Source organism: Eptatretus burgeri, chromosome 4 (genome assembly GCF_056783735.1).
Source record: "Eptatretus burgeri isolate ZD-2024b chromosome 4, Ebu_testis_v1, whole genome shotgun sequence".
Lineage (NCBI taxonomy): Eukaryota > Metazoa > Chordata > Myxini > Myxiniformes > Myxinidae > Eptatretus > Eptatretus burgeri.
The window spans coordinates 140896611-140911610 of record NC_140964.1 but is presented as its reverse complement, the minus strand read 5'-3'; the positions used below and the strand labels follow the sequence as shown (position 1 = coordinate 140911610).

Below are 15000 nucleotides of genomic sequence, written 5' to 3'. Positions count from 1 at the left end.
CACACACACACACACACACACACACATTTATTCTTATTGATGGGAAAAGCATTGCACTTTGCGCCACAAACATGCATGTGAGGTGAAAGCAATCAGATCGGCCCGAAGAATTACTGACCACAGATGTACTGAATGTGCCCAATTAAACAATGCACAAATGGAGGAGCCACGGAAATGGATGCAGACGAACCGAGGTACGAAGGGATAGCTGCGGGGTTGAAGGTAAGACCGATGGCATTAAGGAGGGATTATGAAGTTGGTGGGGAGGGGGGAGGAAACACATTTATGCGATAAAGAAGGAAAGCAGCAGGGAAGATGGGGGAGGAAACGGACTGATGGGGTAAAGGATAGATTTAAAGTAGTTTGGGAGGGGGTGGGGCGTGGACCGATGTGGGTTGAAAGTAGCAGAGGGCTTGAAACGGTCCGATAGGGTGAAGGAGGAAAGGTTGAAATTAGCAGAGGGGGTGCGGGAAGACATCATGCCAGGGAAATACAAACTAACCAACGCATGCCACCCGAACAACCCTTGGACAAGGGGCCAGGGGCTATCTACACAGACTAATGAAATAACTAATCCGTGGGTCTCTTACATCTATGTCCATGTATGCTCTATCCTTGAGGTAAGTTTCCAAAATCGTAACAATGTATATGATGATCATTTTAAATATTGAATTCCAACAGAAGGAACATTTTAACTAAGATGGGTCAACGGTGCCTCTGGGTGCTTTTTTGTTTCGAGTATTATAATGGTTCCCTAAATATGGTCACTTACTTATGGCATGCACATGTAATATTTCACAAATTCTCAACCTAATACGAAGCAGAAACAAAACGTTCTTTCTTGTTCTACATTTTAGACCTGAATGTCTGTGGTTTGCAGAATGTGGCAGAGTTAGAACAGCGGTGGGAACAAGCTGTAGAAGATGAAGCCGGTGCCTCAAACACCATTCTCACCAGTTCCAGCACAAATTATGATTCCACCTTAAACTGCACTTTCCCTTTCTTTGAATACCATCTGCATGAGGTGAAAATCGTTCATAAATGCATTAAGGTTCCTCTCCAAATTTTCCACCCTCTTTCTTATATGTTAATAGCTCCAATCCAAGCTTTGTTAAATATGTTTATCAAGGTGTGCGATGTATTAATGCTGTAATAAAATGTAAGCTTTTGCAGAGGATAGGGGAAGGAAATGGGGAGGATGGAGACAAATTGAACTATTTTGGGGATGTAATATTTCGTGTCGTGTGTGTCGTCCAGGATTTTCTATATTAAATGCTATAAATGTATGCAGTTATTAATGATTGAATGGATGGTTTATTTCAAATTACACTGGGTAACCATTCGACTAAATTGCATGAAAGTACATGTAATCAGAGAATAACAGAGAGCAGAAACCAAACTGAATGCTATGCAAGAAAAATAAAGGACAGACATGAACATGAAGCAGGAGAACTCACAGTGCCCCAATCTTGCTTCTTTCTGGGCCTTCGAAAATCAACCCTCCAAAAATATGACATTGGTTCAGTGGAGACCACCCATCCCAGGTTAACCTCGGTGACCAGGCTAACCACGCACTGGGAGCATTGCGAAAGATCGTGGAGAGCTCCCCAAAGCACTTGCAGCAGATCGGAGAAAGCTTCCCAAAGCACTTCCAGCCACCACTGAAGGGGAGCTCCACAGGACACCTGACACATGAATGCAGCGTTGCCCAGCAATTTTGGCATGCCCATCCAATCTTGGGCATAAGCCCATATATGTGACTACAGCCGGCAACCACCCCCATGATAGCTCGGTTGTCCAAAAATTCAGCCTCCCGAAACACTTGCGAGGGCACCTCAGTCTCTGATACCAGGTGGGCGGTGGTCCCCCCCCCCCAGCCTTCTGAAGCACTGGTGAGGGCACATCGGTCTCTGATACCAGGAGGTGGCCCTCCCCCCCAACATGGTGCCAATGAAAGCATACTGTCTATGCACAGCCTTGCCACTCTGCTCAGCAGTGTGCATGCAAACTGCTCAGCATGGAACTCCTCAGCTGCCAACAGTGGCTCCTGCAGTGGCAGAGGTATTGGAACATGATGTGAGTTAGAGGGGTGCCATGGCCTGAGCCATGAAAAATATCCCTCACAATCCCTGACATGAAACCCCAACACTCCATGCAGACTAATGAGCACGAGTATGAGTCGCTCCCTTCTGGTGCCGAGCATTGTCCCCGAACACCGAACCACAACTCCTCTGCCTCTCGATAACGTAGGCCACAGTGGCAAAGGGCTCCCTATCGCCACAGGCCATGCCAATTGGGAAAAATGTGCAGGCCATAGTGTTGAGGATCCGCCATTAATAACAAACTATACAAACTGAAAACTGGTTCCACTATATGGAAGAATTTCTAATGTTTTGCTTTACATCAGGATATTATTTAGGTTTCGAAACAGGACAAAATGTAGGTGGCTTTAAAAGCAGGCCAGGTCATCCAAGACAAAAAGGCAGCCATACAGAATGAGATGGTGGCCAAGTAAGGAAAAATGGTGGCTGATGGAAAAACAACCATCAGGGCTTGCATCTGTGGAATGGCGGTGGTTGGTGCAGCACCGGGGGAAAAGGGGGGGGGTGGAGAAAAGACTGCAATAGCACGCTTGCCAAATGGGAGTATAGAGAACAAACTCTATTGCAGAGAGTAGACGAGACCCTGGAAGGGAGAGTGTGGTCGCCTAGGGGATAGCATAGTCCACGTGGTGGACAAAGTAGAGACCCTTGTGGTGTCGTTGAGAGCAGACCCTGTGGTGGAGTGGGTCGAGGCGGGGTGCAATGCAGATCACGGGGAGGGTGTGATAGAAGAGATCACCAGCAGTCTAGAATGTGTCGTCCCCACCCAAGAGTTAGAACCAGGAGAGGAATTGGTTGTACCAGGGAGCAGTGGGACTTGATGTGCTTGAGTGCCTGCAGGCTTCAGAAGAGCAGCAGGAGGACAGCACCAGGTGTGGTTACTTGGCGGAGAGATGTGACTGTCTGGATTAGCAGGCCAGCTTCACTGGGTATGTGGCCACATACGATCATACATGCATGGTGAGGAAGAGTTTAGTCTACGAGTGGTCAGAGAACATGAGTATTTTGTGTGACCAGAGAGCAGAAGTCCAGAAAGTGTAACCAGAGACATTCTGGTGTGAGTGGCCTGGCCAGAGAGCATGAGTATTTTGTATACTGTCGTTTATGGCTGAATGGAAGGAAGGAGAAATGCCACCAGCCAGATTAAGACCTGACAGTTTAGATTGCAGAGAGGGTAGTGCCCCACAGAGACGGAGCAGCAGCCCTGGGCTCAGGAGAAGCCGAGGAGGAAGGAGGGGCCAGTGTAAGTTGCTGCTCTGGGTCGGCGAGCCCTAGGAAAGGCGGTTGTGGAATGGGCTACCGCGTCTGCTCTGATAGCCATGGAGGAAAGGTGTGAAGTACTGTGGGCAACATCGGGCTGAAGGCCAACCCAGAATCCGGGAGCAGCAACAGGGTCATGCGAGCCAGCAGGGCTCAGGAAATGTGGTCTTCTTCGGTGATAGTTGTCATGGCTGCAACAGATTGACGGATGATGGTAGCAGAAGGGATGTAAAACCAACGGAATTTGGCATTCAAATTGTGGTTGTTATTTGGTGTTTTTGGAAAATCTAGGAAGATTTTAGAAACATTTGGAAAAAGTAATCAAAATTTTTGTAAGGTGAAGGGAAGCAATTTAATTTGTCCATGGAATGAGTTGGCTTTGATTTGATAACTTGTAGCCATGTCATGCTCCTCCAGCCTTTTCTTGCTGTGATGGGATTTTGGAGGAGTAAAGATTGAGTGGAAATGTGCTGTTGTGGGCTGAATGTGGAATCGGATTGAGTGACTACATTTATGGTGTGCGTGGTGTCGAAAAGTAGTATGAAGAGCAACCCTCCAACTGAAGGGAGCCTCCAGTTAGTGGTGGCCAGATAGGGGGTTTGATGATTTTGGATTCGAGTGGATTTAATAGTGGGTGTGCAAAGATGTTGTTTGTGGGCTGGGAGTGTGGCTTGAGTGTTACAAGGAGCGGTTATTATTGAAGGTACCAAGCCTTGAGGCCTCCCGATCAGCTGAGTGCTGCTTGCGATGCCAGAAGGGCAGTTTAGTTAGGAATTCAGTTTGGTCCAGGCACCTGTAGAGAGTACCAAGAGGGCATGGTGGGTGCCAGGAATGGCCCAAGGTGGGATCCAGGAAGGTTTCTACACAGGATAGGTTCTCCATGTTTGCCCCAAGGTCTCGAGTGCCCAAGTGAAATAGAGTAAGACATGGAGGCCTGAGTTGGGGTGACACTGCCCAGCTAGATTGTGCTCGATCGAGGTCATATTGTGCTAGAGCACAGTGATTGTAAGAATTTACAAGGGCAGTGTCCAAATTTGTAAGATGTGCTAGCAAGTTGAACAGTGGGAAGTTTGTCAAGAGGACCACTGTACTGGGTTTAAAAGTAAATGAAATTTCGAAGAAGTGTTTTGATTGTATTCTATGGTTTACTTTAGTTACTCTTCTCCGCATCATGCATTGTTCATCGACCGCTGATAAGGATAGAGTTGTGTAATTGGCATTTGAAAGGACCCATTAAGTCCTAAATTGTTAGATAAGAGTCAGTATCACAGTCTATCACCCTTTCTGCCTGCAAGCCAAGTAAGGCCCTCCTGCAACATCAGCCATTTATGTTTTTAGATGCACCATAATTTCCTCCCCAGGGAAGGGGGGAGGAAGTGGGGGTAAGAGTGGAGTTAATAGGTTTGAAGATGGCCATCCTCCCATTTGCTGCCAATCTCTGCTACCACCGACAACTACAGCCAGCGATCACCAACATCTCTGTGACCACCCACTGCAAAACAAGCCTGTTGCCATTACAACGATGAATAAACTTGTCTCGGACTTTTTACTGGTCCCTGACTTTTTATTGTGGTGCTAAAAATGGTGCTGTGTGTTTCATGAATGATTTGCTGCCATGACCCATTGCTTAATAATGCTCCTTGTGGATAAGTGTGCCCCCCTCATCATGAAATATGAACTTTATACCGATTAACTTTGTTTGTTGTGCTGTTTAAAAATGTAAATCCTCATCTTCAAAACCATGTATTTGTTTTGCCACTTAGAACTGAAAAGTGTTGCACAAAGATGTTTAATACTTTATTTTGCTGCAATTATGAGTCCGATCACAGTGCTTAAATTGCCTCTCTGTATTGTTATTATATCTTTCGTGAATTTGTGCAATTTCTCAAACTACTTTTTTTTGTTTTTACAACTTGTCTGGTGAGTGGAGGGAAGGGTGACAGTGAAAGTCTTTGTGGTCTCATGAATGTGCTGTGCAGACAATTTTTGACTCAAGGAAACTTTATTGTTCTTCATGGTTATTTTTGTAACTTCTCTTCACTCTGTCTAATTCATTCTTCAGCTGCCCTTTTATCTCCAGGCTGTTCTCTCTCAATATTGTATTTCTTTGTTCTCTTCCTAACCCTGCTTTCCTTCTCTGCCCCTGAAACTTTATCAGATTCAGATCAAGGAAATGAGATTGCTTTGCTTCCTTCTTGGAAAACAATTTGATGAAGATGATCTTGAGCATTCAACTCGTTCTCTCAGGTTTGCAAATCATACATTTTTTAAAATTGAAATACAGTACTGTATTTAAAATTCTCTTTTCATTTTATTTTTTTTATATAGTTGTAAAATTCTTCTTTTCAATGTACTTCCCAGCAATTGCTTGAAAGTACTTTTTTATTTACTAACTATAAATGGCATTGAAAAACAAGCATTGTTTTCAGCTCTGAAACTATAAAAAGGGAAAAACGTTTTGACTTCCTCTCATAATGTACACTGATGTTCCTAAGGTCGACATACAGGTTGTGATAAAGAGATCCTCCTTTTGTAAAAACTTTGCTTCGGGCAATGCATCACAAGACAGCACAAAAATTTAGTGTGCGATATAATCGTAAAATATGCAATTTGGTGTGTGTCTGACAATGATACATTCGGTTGTTGCTTATCCAATTTCAACCAAATTTGCGAGGGGGCCTCGGGGTCACATGACAGAGGTTGCAGCAACTTCATTCGCTCCAACTCCCCAAGGGTTTTTCCACCTTGGAAAACTCTGTCTTCAGGTGTATAAATAGCTTAATGTGGAGCACACCTACTGGAAGTCAAAATTATTAAAACCACAAACTATTCAGTCAGTTCTGTCCAGCATATGATTACCAGATTGTGGATGAAGACCTTTTGAGGATAAGACGTCAGGTGTGCCAAGGAAGGACTTTGCATGGTGGAGGATGCCCAGTCGACGGCTTGTGAGGGCGAAGAGTTTGAGTGACTGAACTGTTAGCACATGCCATAACCCTAACCCTAACATATGCAAACAGCACATACCACAACCTCTAGAGTCTTTTAAACGAAGCTGAACTACAAAATTTTGGTTTCAGAATTGAACTTAGCAGCAGTTCCGACTGTTTATAAAAAAGTGATCATTTGTCTAATTCGGACATAGTTTGATATTTTGGGCGTCCCTGGAAGGTGTTCAATATGATGGATCGGCGATCGCTAATCGCTTGCCAAGCCAGCCGTTCCTTATCAACTGTTTCGTTGGAGTGCTTCCTTGAGTGCTGAAGCCACTTGGCAAGCACTCTACAATATTTGCACCGTCATTGAATACTGTACGTCAATCGATTTGAACAAAGATCAGGGAGCACTCACCTGTATTTGCCCTGCATTGTTCTGCAGTGCGTCGGGCATTGGCTGGCTCGCTGAAAATGTGCAATTTTATTTTACAACAAGTTTCCCATTCTTGTGTGACATTCTTTTATTTTACGACCCATCACTTCGGCATACATAAATCCATATAAACAAATTAAACATTTCATTGTTAAAAGTTTCTTCAACCGTTTCATGCAGTGCTTGGTTAAGCCACTTGGTATATGCTCTTCAAGCTTCAATGGCAATACCGTGGTTTGTTACCGGAGTTAGGAAGGCAAAATATATTGGATGATTACAATGAGTGTTATATGAAGCAATGAATCACCACATCACGGCAGGATAGCCAAAAGGAATGCACGCGCTAACTCTAAGCTGTTTAGCCTGCGTTTGAATCCCGACCCAGCAATAAACTATCATCCCGATGTTTCACAGACAGGGTGATTCATCAAATTGTGTGCCATCTCTTGGATGGATGTTAAACTCTGGGGCCTGGACTGGGAATCAAACACAGGTCCTCTGGGAGAATTTTGCATGCAGCTCATGGGTCGCCCAGATAGCGCAGATGGCAGAGCACTGGAATGGTTCACCAAAGGACCTGGGTTCGATTCCTGGTCTGAGCATGTAATTTTTCCCACATATACATCATATATATATATATATATATATATATATATATATATATATATATATATATATATATATATATATATATATATATATATATACAGGGTGAGTCAAAAGTAGCGCCTGATTTCTGTTTTTTTCGGCTGTCAGAATCTTTCTGGGAAGTCATGTTGTTTATAATTGTCTTGCAGATTGTTAATTTTCGTAATTTATTTATTTTTTATTTTGTTTTGCAGGTTATTGCTGCGAGTTTGGAAAGTTACTGAATTTGCACCAAATTGAGCTTAATGGCACAATTAACAGACACAATTGTGTCTACTGGGCTGTGAATAACCCAAGAGTGACAGTTGAGAAGGAGGTAAATTTACCTGGAGTGACAGTTTTGGCAGCCATATCTCCATTAGGGATAATTGGACCCTTTTTCTTTGAGGGATCTGTCACTGCAGAAATTTACCTGGATATGCTGCAAACCTTCTTTTGGCCCAGGGTACAAGATCAGGACTGTTATTTCCAGCATGATGGAGCTCCACCTCGTTATGGACGTTATGTTCATCGGTGGCTTGATGAAAACTTTCCCAGAAAGTGGATCGGCTGCTACGGTCCGATTGAGTGGCCGGCACACTCCCCAGACCTTACGCCTCCAGATTTCTTTCTTTGGAGGCTCATGAAAGATCTTGTTTATCGTGAAAAGCCTTGTACCATTCAGGAATTGAAGGCTCAAATCACTGCAAAGTTTGAGAAAATTCATATCAAATTCTGCAGACGTGTGTGCCGCTCTGTGCCTGCTCGGCTGCAATTGTGCATCGATCACGAGGGAGGGCACTTTGAAAATTGCAAGTAAAACAGCTTGGTACAGTTCCGTACTAATTTTTTCTTGAATAAATGGTTAGATAAACATGTCATTCATTTATTTCTACCTTCTTGTTCACTGTAATACAACTGGCAAACAAACAATCAACTGACAGAAATCAGGCGCTACTTCTGACTCACCCTGTATGTATGTATATATGTATATATATATATATATGTATATATATATATATATATATATATATATATATATATATATATATATATATATATATATATATATATGTATATATATATATATCCAGAATCCGGGAGCAGCAACAGGGTCATGCGAGCCAGCAGGGCTCAGGAAATGTGGTCTTCTTCGGTGATAGTCGTCATGGCTGCAACAGATTGTCGGATGATGGTAGCAGAAGGGATGTAAAACCAACGGAATTTGGCATGGTGGCATATATATATATATATATATATATATATATATATATATATATATATATATATATATATATATATATATATATATTAGGGTGGTCCTTACTGGTACACCTAAACCACAAAGAGGACTTTCTCAAGGTGCTTTTTCCTAAAATGCTCCGTATTAATAAGAAAAGTATTGGTACCAAATATGGTTCATGTACGGCTTTATTAACCACTGTCACACAGGGTGTGAAAAATACAGTGTTCCAGTCTCTGAATCCATGAATTATATAGAATTGTGGCTGTTCGACAGTTAAATGCAAAATGAAACAAGAATCCTTCCTGTTGAGTTGCTGCACTCCTAAAAATATTGATTCTGCAGTGAAGAGGTTTATATTAACCTCAAAAAGATCACCAAGCTGAGATATAAACCCACAACTCTGTACAGTTCAGTCACAGTTTGACGTCATGGCACAAAACAACAGGGGTCGTGTGACAGTGGTAAAATCTGTTGAAATCAAATGAAACTTCACTCAATTTTTTTTCTTCCCAAGTGGAACCAAAAAATAAATAAGCAGTCATAGACTGGTACTTACTAAATCGTCAACTTGACCTCTGACCTTGTCTAATAAAAGCTGTCTCTAGAGAAGGTAGCGACGCAAACCAGAAGTTTCTACGATGATTCTGTACCAAACCATCAAAAATCGAATGTTTGACCTCACTGTGACCTAGACCTTTTACCGATTTTGACCAAAATCTAATCAACACGAGCCATCACCCTCCTGAATCATGTGGTGTAATTTGGCATTGGTAGCTTCTTCCGTTCTCGAGTTATTGTGCCTACAAACAAACACACAAACACAAACACACACACAAACAAATAAACACACAAACAGATGACGGAAGTCATCAATATACTTCCGAAATCTCTAGATTTCGTAAGTAAAAAGCACATTTGAAAAGTTGAAGTTTGTATTTTACGACCACCCTAATAAATATATATATATATATATATATATATATATATATATATTAATAAATAAATATATATATATATATATGTATATACATAAAGCTCTTTCAAACCATTGACTCACTGATTGACTGATAGGGACCTTCCGGGTGATGTAGAAAGCTGAAAATTTGTGTGCCGATGGGTATTGAAGCCGAAAAACTGGGAAAACTCACAGAACCGTTGGAAAGCATCGGTAAATGAAAATATATAACCTTTAAGAGTACCTGCCAGAGCGCATACCTCTGCCACACAATGGCTGATCCACAAGAACATATGGGGCCCAATACATGTTTGAAATATCATGCTATACAGTGCTAAATCGTTTTTTGCCCCATCTCTCAATGGTGAAGAATCACTTAAAACATTAAATAAGTCTCGTATCCAGATCCGGATTAAGATCTTCAACAAAATCGAAACAATTTGGCTTTGCCACACACCCAACGTGTCCACCAAGTTTCGTCCGAATCCGTCCACACATTTTTGAGACATCATGCTATATAGCATTTTTGGCCCGATCTCTCATTGGTGAAGAATCACTTAAAACATTATAGTAGTCGGATCCGGATCCAGATCTTCACCAAAATCTAATCAGTTCGTCCTTGTCACATACCCAACCTGTCCACAAAATTTCCTGAGAATCCATCCACAGCTTTTTGAGATATCCTGTACACAGATAAACAAACAAGAAAAAGACATCATGCAGAACACTTTACTTGCAAAATCCACCCCCACTCCAAAGGTTGCCATGGATACATCAAATTGCCCATTTCATTAAAATTAAAATTGACAATCTTAATCGAAGCTCAAGTCAATAAGATGAAAATTGATTATTTTTCATATTGAAATTGATGATTTTAGAAGTTTGACCTCAAGTTGACCTTTGACCTTTTGACCTCAAAATAGTTGCTTTCCAAATTCAGTGATAGATGATATAAATCCAGTTCAACATTCAAGTTAATAGGATGTAAATTGACGATTTTTCAGTTGAAAATTGATGATTTTAGAAGTTTGACATTGAGTTGACCTTTGATCTTTTGATCTCAAAAACAGTTGGTTTCCTAATGCAAATTCAGTAATGCGATATGAAATTGTTGTTTAATTTGCAAGTCAATTGGATAAAAATTGATGATTTAAGAAGTCATCTTGAGTTGACCTTTCACCTTATTAATTAAATAATAGTTGGTTTCCCAATTCAGTGAGGCAATATGAAAATCTTGTTCAAATTTAAAATCAATCGGATGAAAAATGACGATTTTCGAAATTTGCCCTCAAGATGACCTTTGACGTCAAAATCAACATGCTTCGCAGATGAGACTTCCTCTACAACTTGCTAAAATTTCAGGACATTCAGTTTTGAATTGTGACTTGTAGGCGTTAGACAGACAAAGAGACAAACAGAATAACAAGCTGACCATGCAGAGCATGACACTTGCAAAATCCAAAAATCTAATTTACATCAAAAATAATTGTTGATTGAAATCAATGAACAGAAATGCAACTCCTCTTCAAATTTCAAGTGAATCGGATGAAAATTGACAATTTTAGAAATACCATCTTCCAAGTTGTTGACCTTGGGCCTATGTTGACCTTTTGTCCATGTTGACCTGGAATGGACCGGCCTTCATTGCATCCCTCAATAAATGCCTTTAATCGCATTTCTGACTGAAAAATAAAAAACCCAGTTTGCTATGCTTGTTCGCTTTCCATCAACCATTCTTTTTTTTCCAACTTCAGTGCCAACTCACCCATCTCACCCCTCTCACCCTTTTCACCCCTCTCACCCCTCTCACACCTCTCTCTCAAAGCAACCATCACACTCTTCTCCCTCCAAGCCCTCTCTCACCTTTCTCAAAAACTCCCCACTAACCCTTCTCGCACCATTCACCCCCCTCACTCACTCTCCTCAAAGTCCCCCCCTCACATACACAATGCTGCCTCCTTCCCCTGCCCTCTCACCTCCATCTCATCACTCCACATCCTCAAAACCTCAACTGCTTTCTGCCCCCTCTCTTGCCCTCTCTCCCTCCAGCACCTCAGAGCCTTTTCTCCTCCTCATCCGGCCCTCCCCGAGCTATTCTGCAATCCTCCCCACTCTTTCAACAACTCCTCACTCCTCCCTTGTCCTACCCTCCCCCTTCCCTCCCATCCCCTGCACCCAAAGCCTCCTCCCCTCCCTCTTCATTATCAGTATGGACCTCAAATATCTGGGGCCATCGCTCAAACCTCAAAGATCTTTCCATACAGGTTGCCACTGACAAACCAGACATAATCTGCCAAACAGAAACTTTCCTCCTTCAAGACATCTCTGACTCCCAAGTATCTCTCCCTGGTTACTCTCTCCACCGGTATGACAGACCTGAGCCTCGTCCTAGTGGAGGAGTTCTCTTCATCAAAGACTCTATTCCTCACTCTCCATGCACTGCCCTCACTCCTCCACACCCCCAGGAATACCTCTGGCTTTGGCTTCCCTCCACTCCTACCTCTGGCTACGGCTTCCTCTCCACTCCCACCTCATGTTTATATGTGTACTGTACCATCCACCAAACAGTGATGACTCCATCTACACCTCACTATCCGAAAACATGGACCATCTTCTATCTTCTCATCCAAACTCTCTCTTCCTCATATGTGGTGACTTCAATTGTCATCATGCCAGTTGGCTGGGTGTGGGTACCTCTCTCACCTGTCATGGCATTTCAGCAAAAGACTTCTGCAACTCATTGGGACTGACTCAATCGGTCAACTTCCCGACCCGGATCTCAACCAATGGTACTCCATCTCTTCTGGATCTGATTTTGACAAATTTCCCTGAAAATATCTGCTGCTCTTCCACCACTCCAATCGGTTCTTCTGACCACGTGCTTGTCAAAGTGGACATCTCTCTGGCTATTATCAGAGAACCACCTCAGCGCCGTTGAGTCTGGCATTTCACTCAGGCTGACTGGCAGGGTCTCCAAGTAGCCATCAAGCTTCTAGACTGGTCTCCCATGTCTACTTTCTCCAACATCAACTCATCCCAGGAATTCTTTCAAAGAAACTTGCTCTCCCTCATGCACAGATTTATCCCCTCTTGTCTTCAGTTGTCCTACTCTTCCTCCGGCCCATGGTACACTGAAGCTTGTGGTGAGGAAGATGTCCTGAAACAACTTGCCTTTGCCTCATGTAAAGCAAACCCAACTGAGGGTAATCTCAGTTCCTTCCGTAAAGCTCAGAATAAGTGTGTGTCTACCCTTAGGAGAGCCAGAAAACAACATCTTTCGAATCTCTCAAACTCACAAACATCTCTCCCTTCTCCAAATCCTCGTGGTGTCTAATCAAATCTGTTTCTGGAGTATGTCCCTACTCCATTCCCTGTCTTACCTCAAATGGCCACACAGTTGATACTGCACGTGACAAGGCTGAATGCCTAACCTCGGTGTTTGCATCGAAATCTTGTGTCCAAAACCCATCACTTTCTCCACCCACCTTACCCAGTCGCACCCAACTGTCCCTGGACTCTGTGTCCTTTTCTCCTGACAAGGTGGAGAGCTTGCTTTCAAACCTCGACTCAGATTCTGCAACCGGTCCAGACGACATCAGCCCACGTGTCCTAAAAACCTGCTCCACTGCTCTTGCTCACCGTCTCTCTGTTCTGTACACCCTCTCATTTGCTCAAGGGCATCTGCCATCTGCTAGGAAATCAGCAAACAATACTGCCCTTCATAAAAAGGTGCAAAAACAGATCCCTGCAACTACAGACCAATCAGCCTTCTCCCAATCATCAGCAAGGTTATAGAATCCATCATCGCTTCAGACATTAATTCCTTCCTTTTCTCCAATGGCTTGATTTCCAATGATAAATTTGGTTTCAGACCTGGTCACTCCACCTTGGATATGCTGTTTCTGCTCTTCCAACAATGGATGGAGGTACTCAATGCTGGACATGAAATCAGGGCCATATCCCAAGACATATCGTGTGCCTTTGACACAGTCTGGCACCCTGCCCTGCTCACCAAACTCTCTTCCTATGGTATCCAAGGCCATCTCCGCTCATGGCTCGCAGACTTCCTCTCCTGTCGCAGTCAACGTGTGGCCCGAAATGGAGTTCTCTCATCCCCTCTTCATGTCCAGGCTTGAGTTCCTCAAGGCTGCGTTCTGGGCCCTTTTCTTATTCTGGTTTTCAACAACGATCTCTCAGACTCTCTGGAAAATCCTCTTTATCTCTTTGCTGATGACTCCACCCTCTGCCATACCATCTGTCATCTCTCAGACCGGCAACCAGCAGCTTCTTCGCTCACTGCAGATCTGGGTAAAATCACAAACTGGTCCAACACGTGGAACATGTCTTTCAATCCTGACGAATCTCACACTCTCACTATGTCTCTCTGAAAGGACCATTTGGAACCCCACCACCCCCATCTACTTTCTCAACAATCCTCTGGAAGAAGCCCTTTCATTCAAGATTCTGGGTCTCACTATCTGCCATGATCTTTCCTGGGAAAGCCACAATTTCCAACCTGGCCTCCAAAGCCAGTCACCGACTAGGAATCCTCCATCGTGCAAAGTCCTTCCTCGGCCCACGTGAGCTCCTGACCACACACAAAGCTTTCATCCGCAGCCTGATGGAGTACTGCTCTCCCTCTGGGCTGGTGCTCCTGCCTCTCACCTTTCTCGGCTTCACGCTGTGGAAACCAAGACAATGAGGATCATTGGTATCTCCCGTGATGAGGCTGAGTCTTTGGGCCTCTTACTCTCATCGCAGGCAGGTCGGTGGTCTTTCTGTCTTCCACCGTATCCTCTCTGGTCTCGCCCCCCCCCCCCGCTCTGTCTGCGATGTATCCATATTTCCGCCGGGCGCTCAAGGTCCGCAAACAACCCCCTTCTTGTAAAACTACCAAAATCACTAATCACTGCTCACCTTCACTCTTTCATTCCTCTTTTTTTCCTGTCTTTGGAATAAGCTCGCTCACTGTATTCAATCCCATTCTTCCCTCCAGGCCTTCATAACAGCTGTTCTCCACCACTTCTTATCGTCCCCCATCCAAATCCTCGATCTTTTCTACTCCCGTTAATCCACCCCAAACCCACCTCCTTCAAATGCTATGCTTTCCTTCCTCAAAGTCCTTGTAGTGTCCATCTTGTATTCCCCGTGTTCCCCGCCCCACTCCTCTCCCTTCCACAGATCTCCTAAGTCTCTGTTCCACACTGTTTTCTCCTTCCCTCTCCCGCCCCTCTTGTCTCATGCCCCCCTTGCTGTGTGTTGCGTGTTAGCTCTCATACGAGCCTCGACAAGGTATGCAAAAAAAAAATTCCCCTGGTTGAATTCAGTGACCTGAAATATAAATCTTAAAATTTCAAGTCAATTGGATGTGAATTGAGGAATTTAGAAATCTCATCTCAGTTGTTGACCTTTTGCCGATGTTGACCTTTAAGTCCATGTTG

The 15000-nt window shown here is 43.4% G+C and overlaps 1 protein-coding gene across 1 annotated transcript in view; it reads left to right on the top strand.

Annotated features, from left to right (window-relative positions):
- HECTD4 (HECT domain E3 ubiquitin protein ligase 4) overlaps nt 1-15000 on the top strand; it is a 525771-nt gene that overhangs the window by 55280 nt on the left and 455491 nt on the right. Inside the window, exons 8-9 of the mRNA XM_085880170.1 lie at nt 881-1024; nt 5521-5609. Of these exons, the coding sequence (XP_085736296.1) occupies nt 881-1024; nt 5521-5609 (233 nt within the window). The remainder of the gene's footprint in view (nt 1-880; nt 1025-5520; nt 5610-15000) is intronic.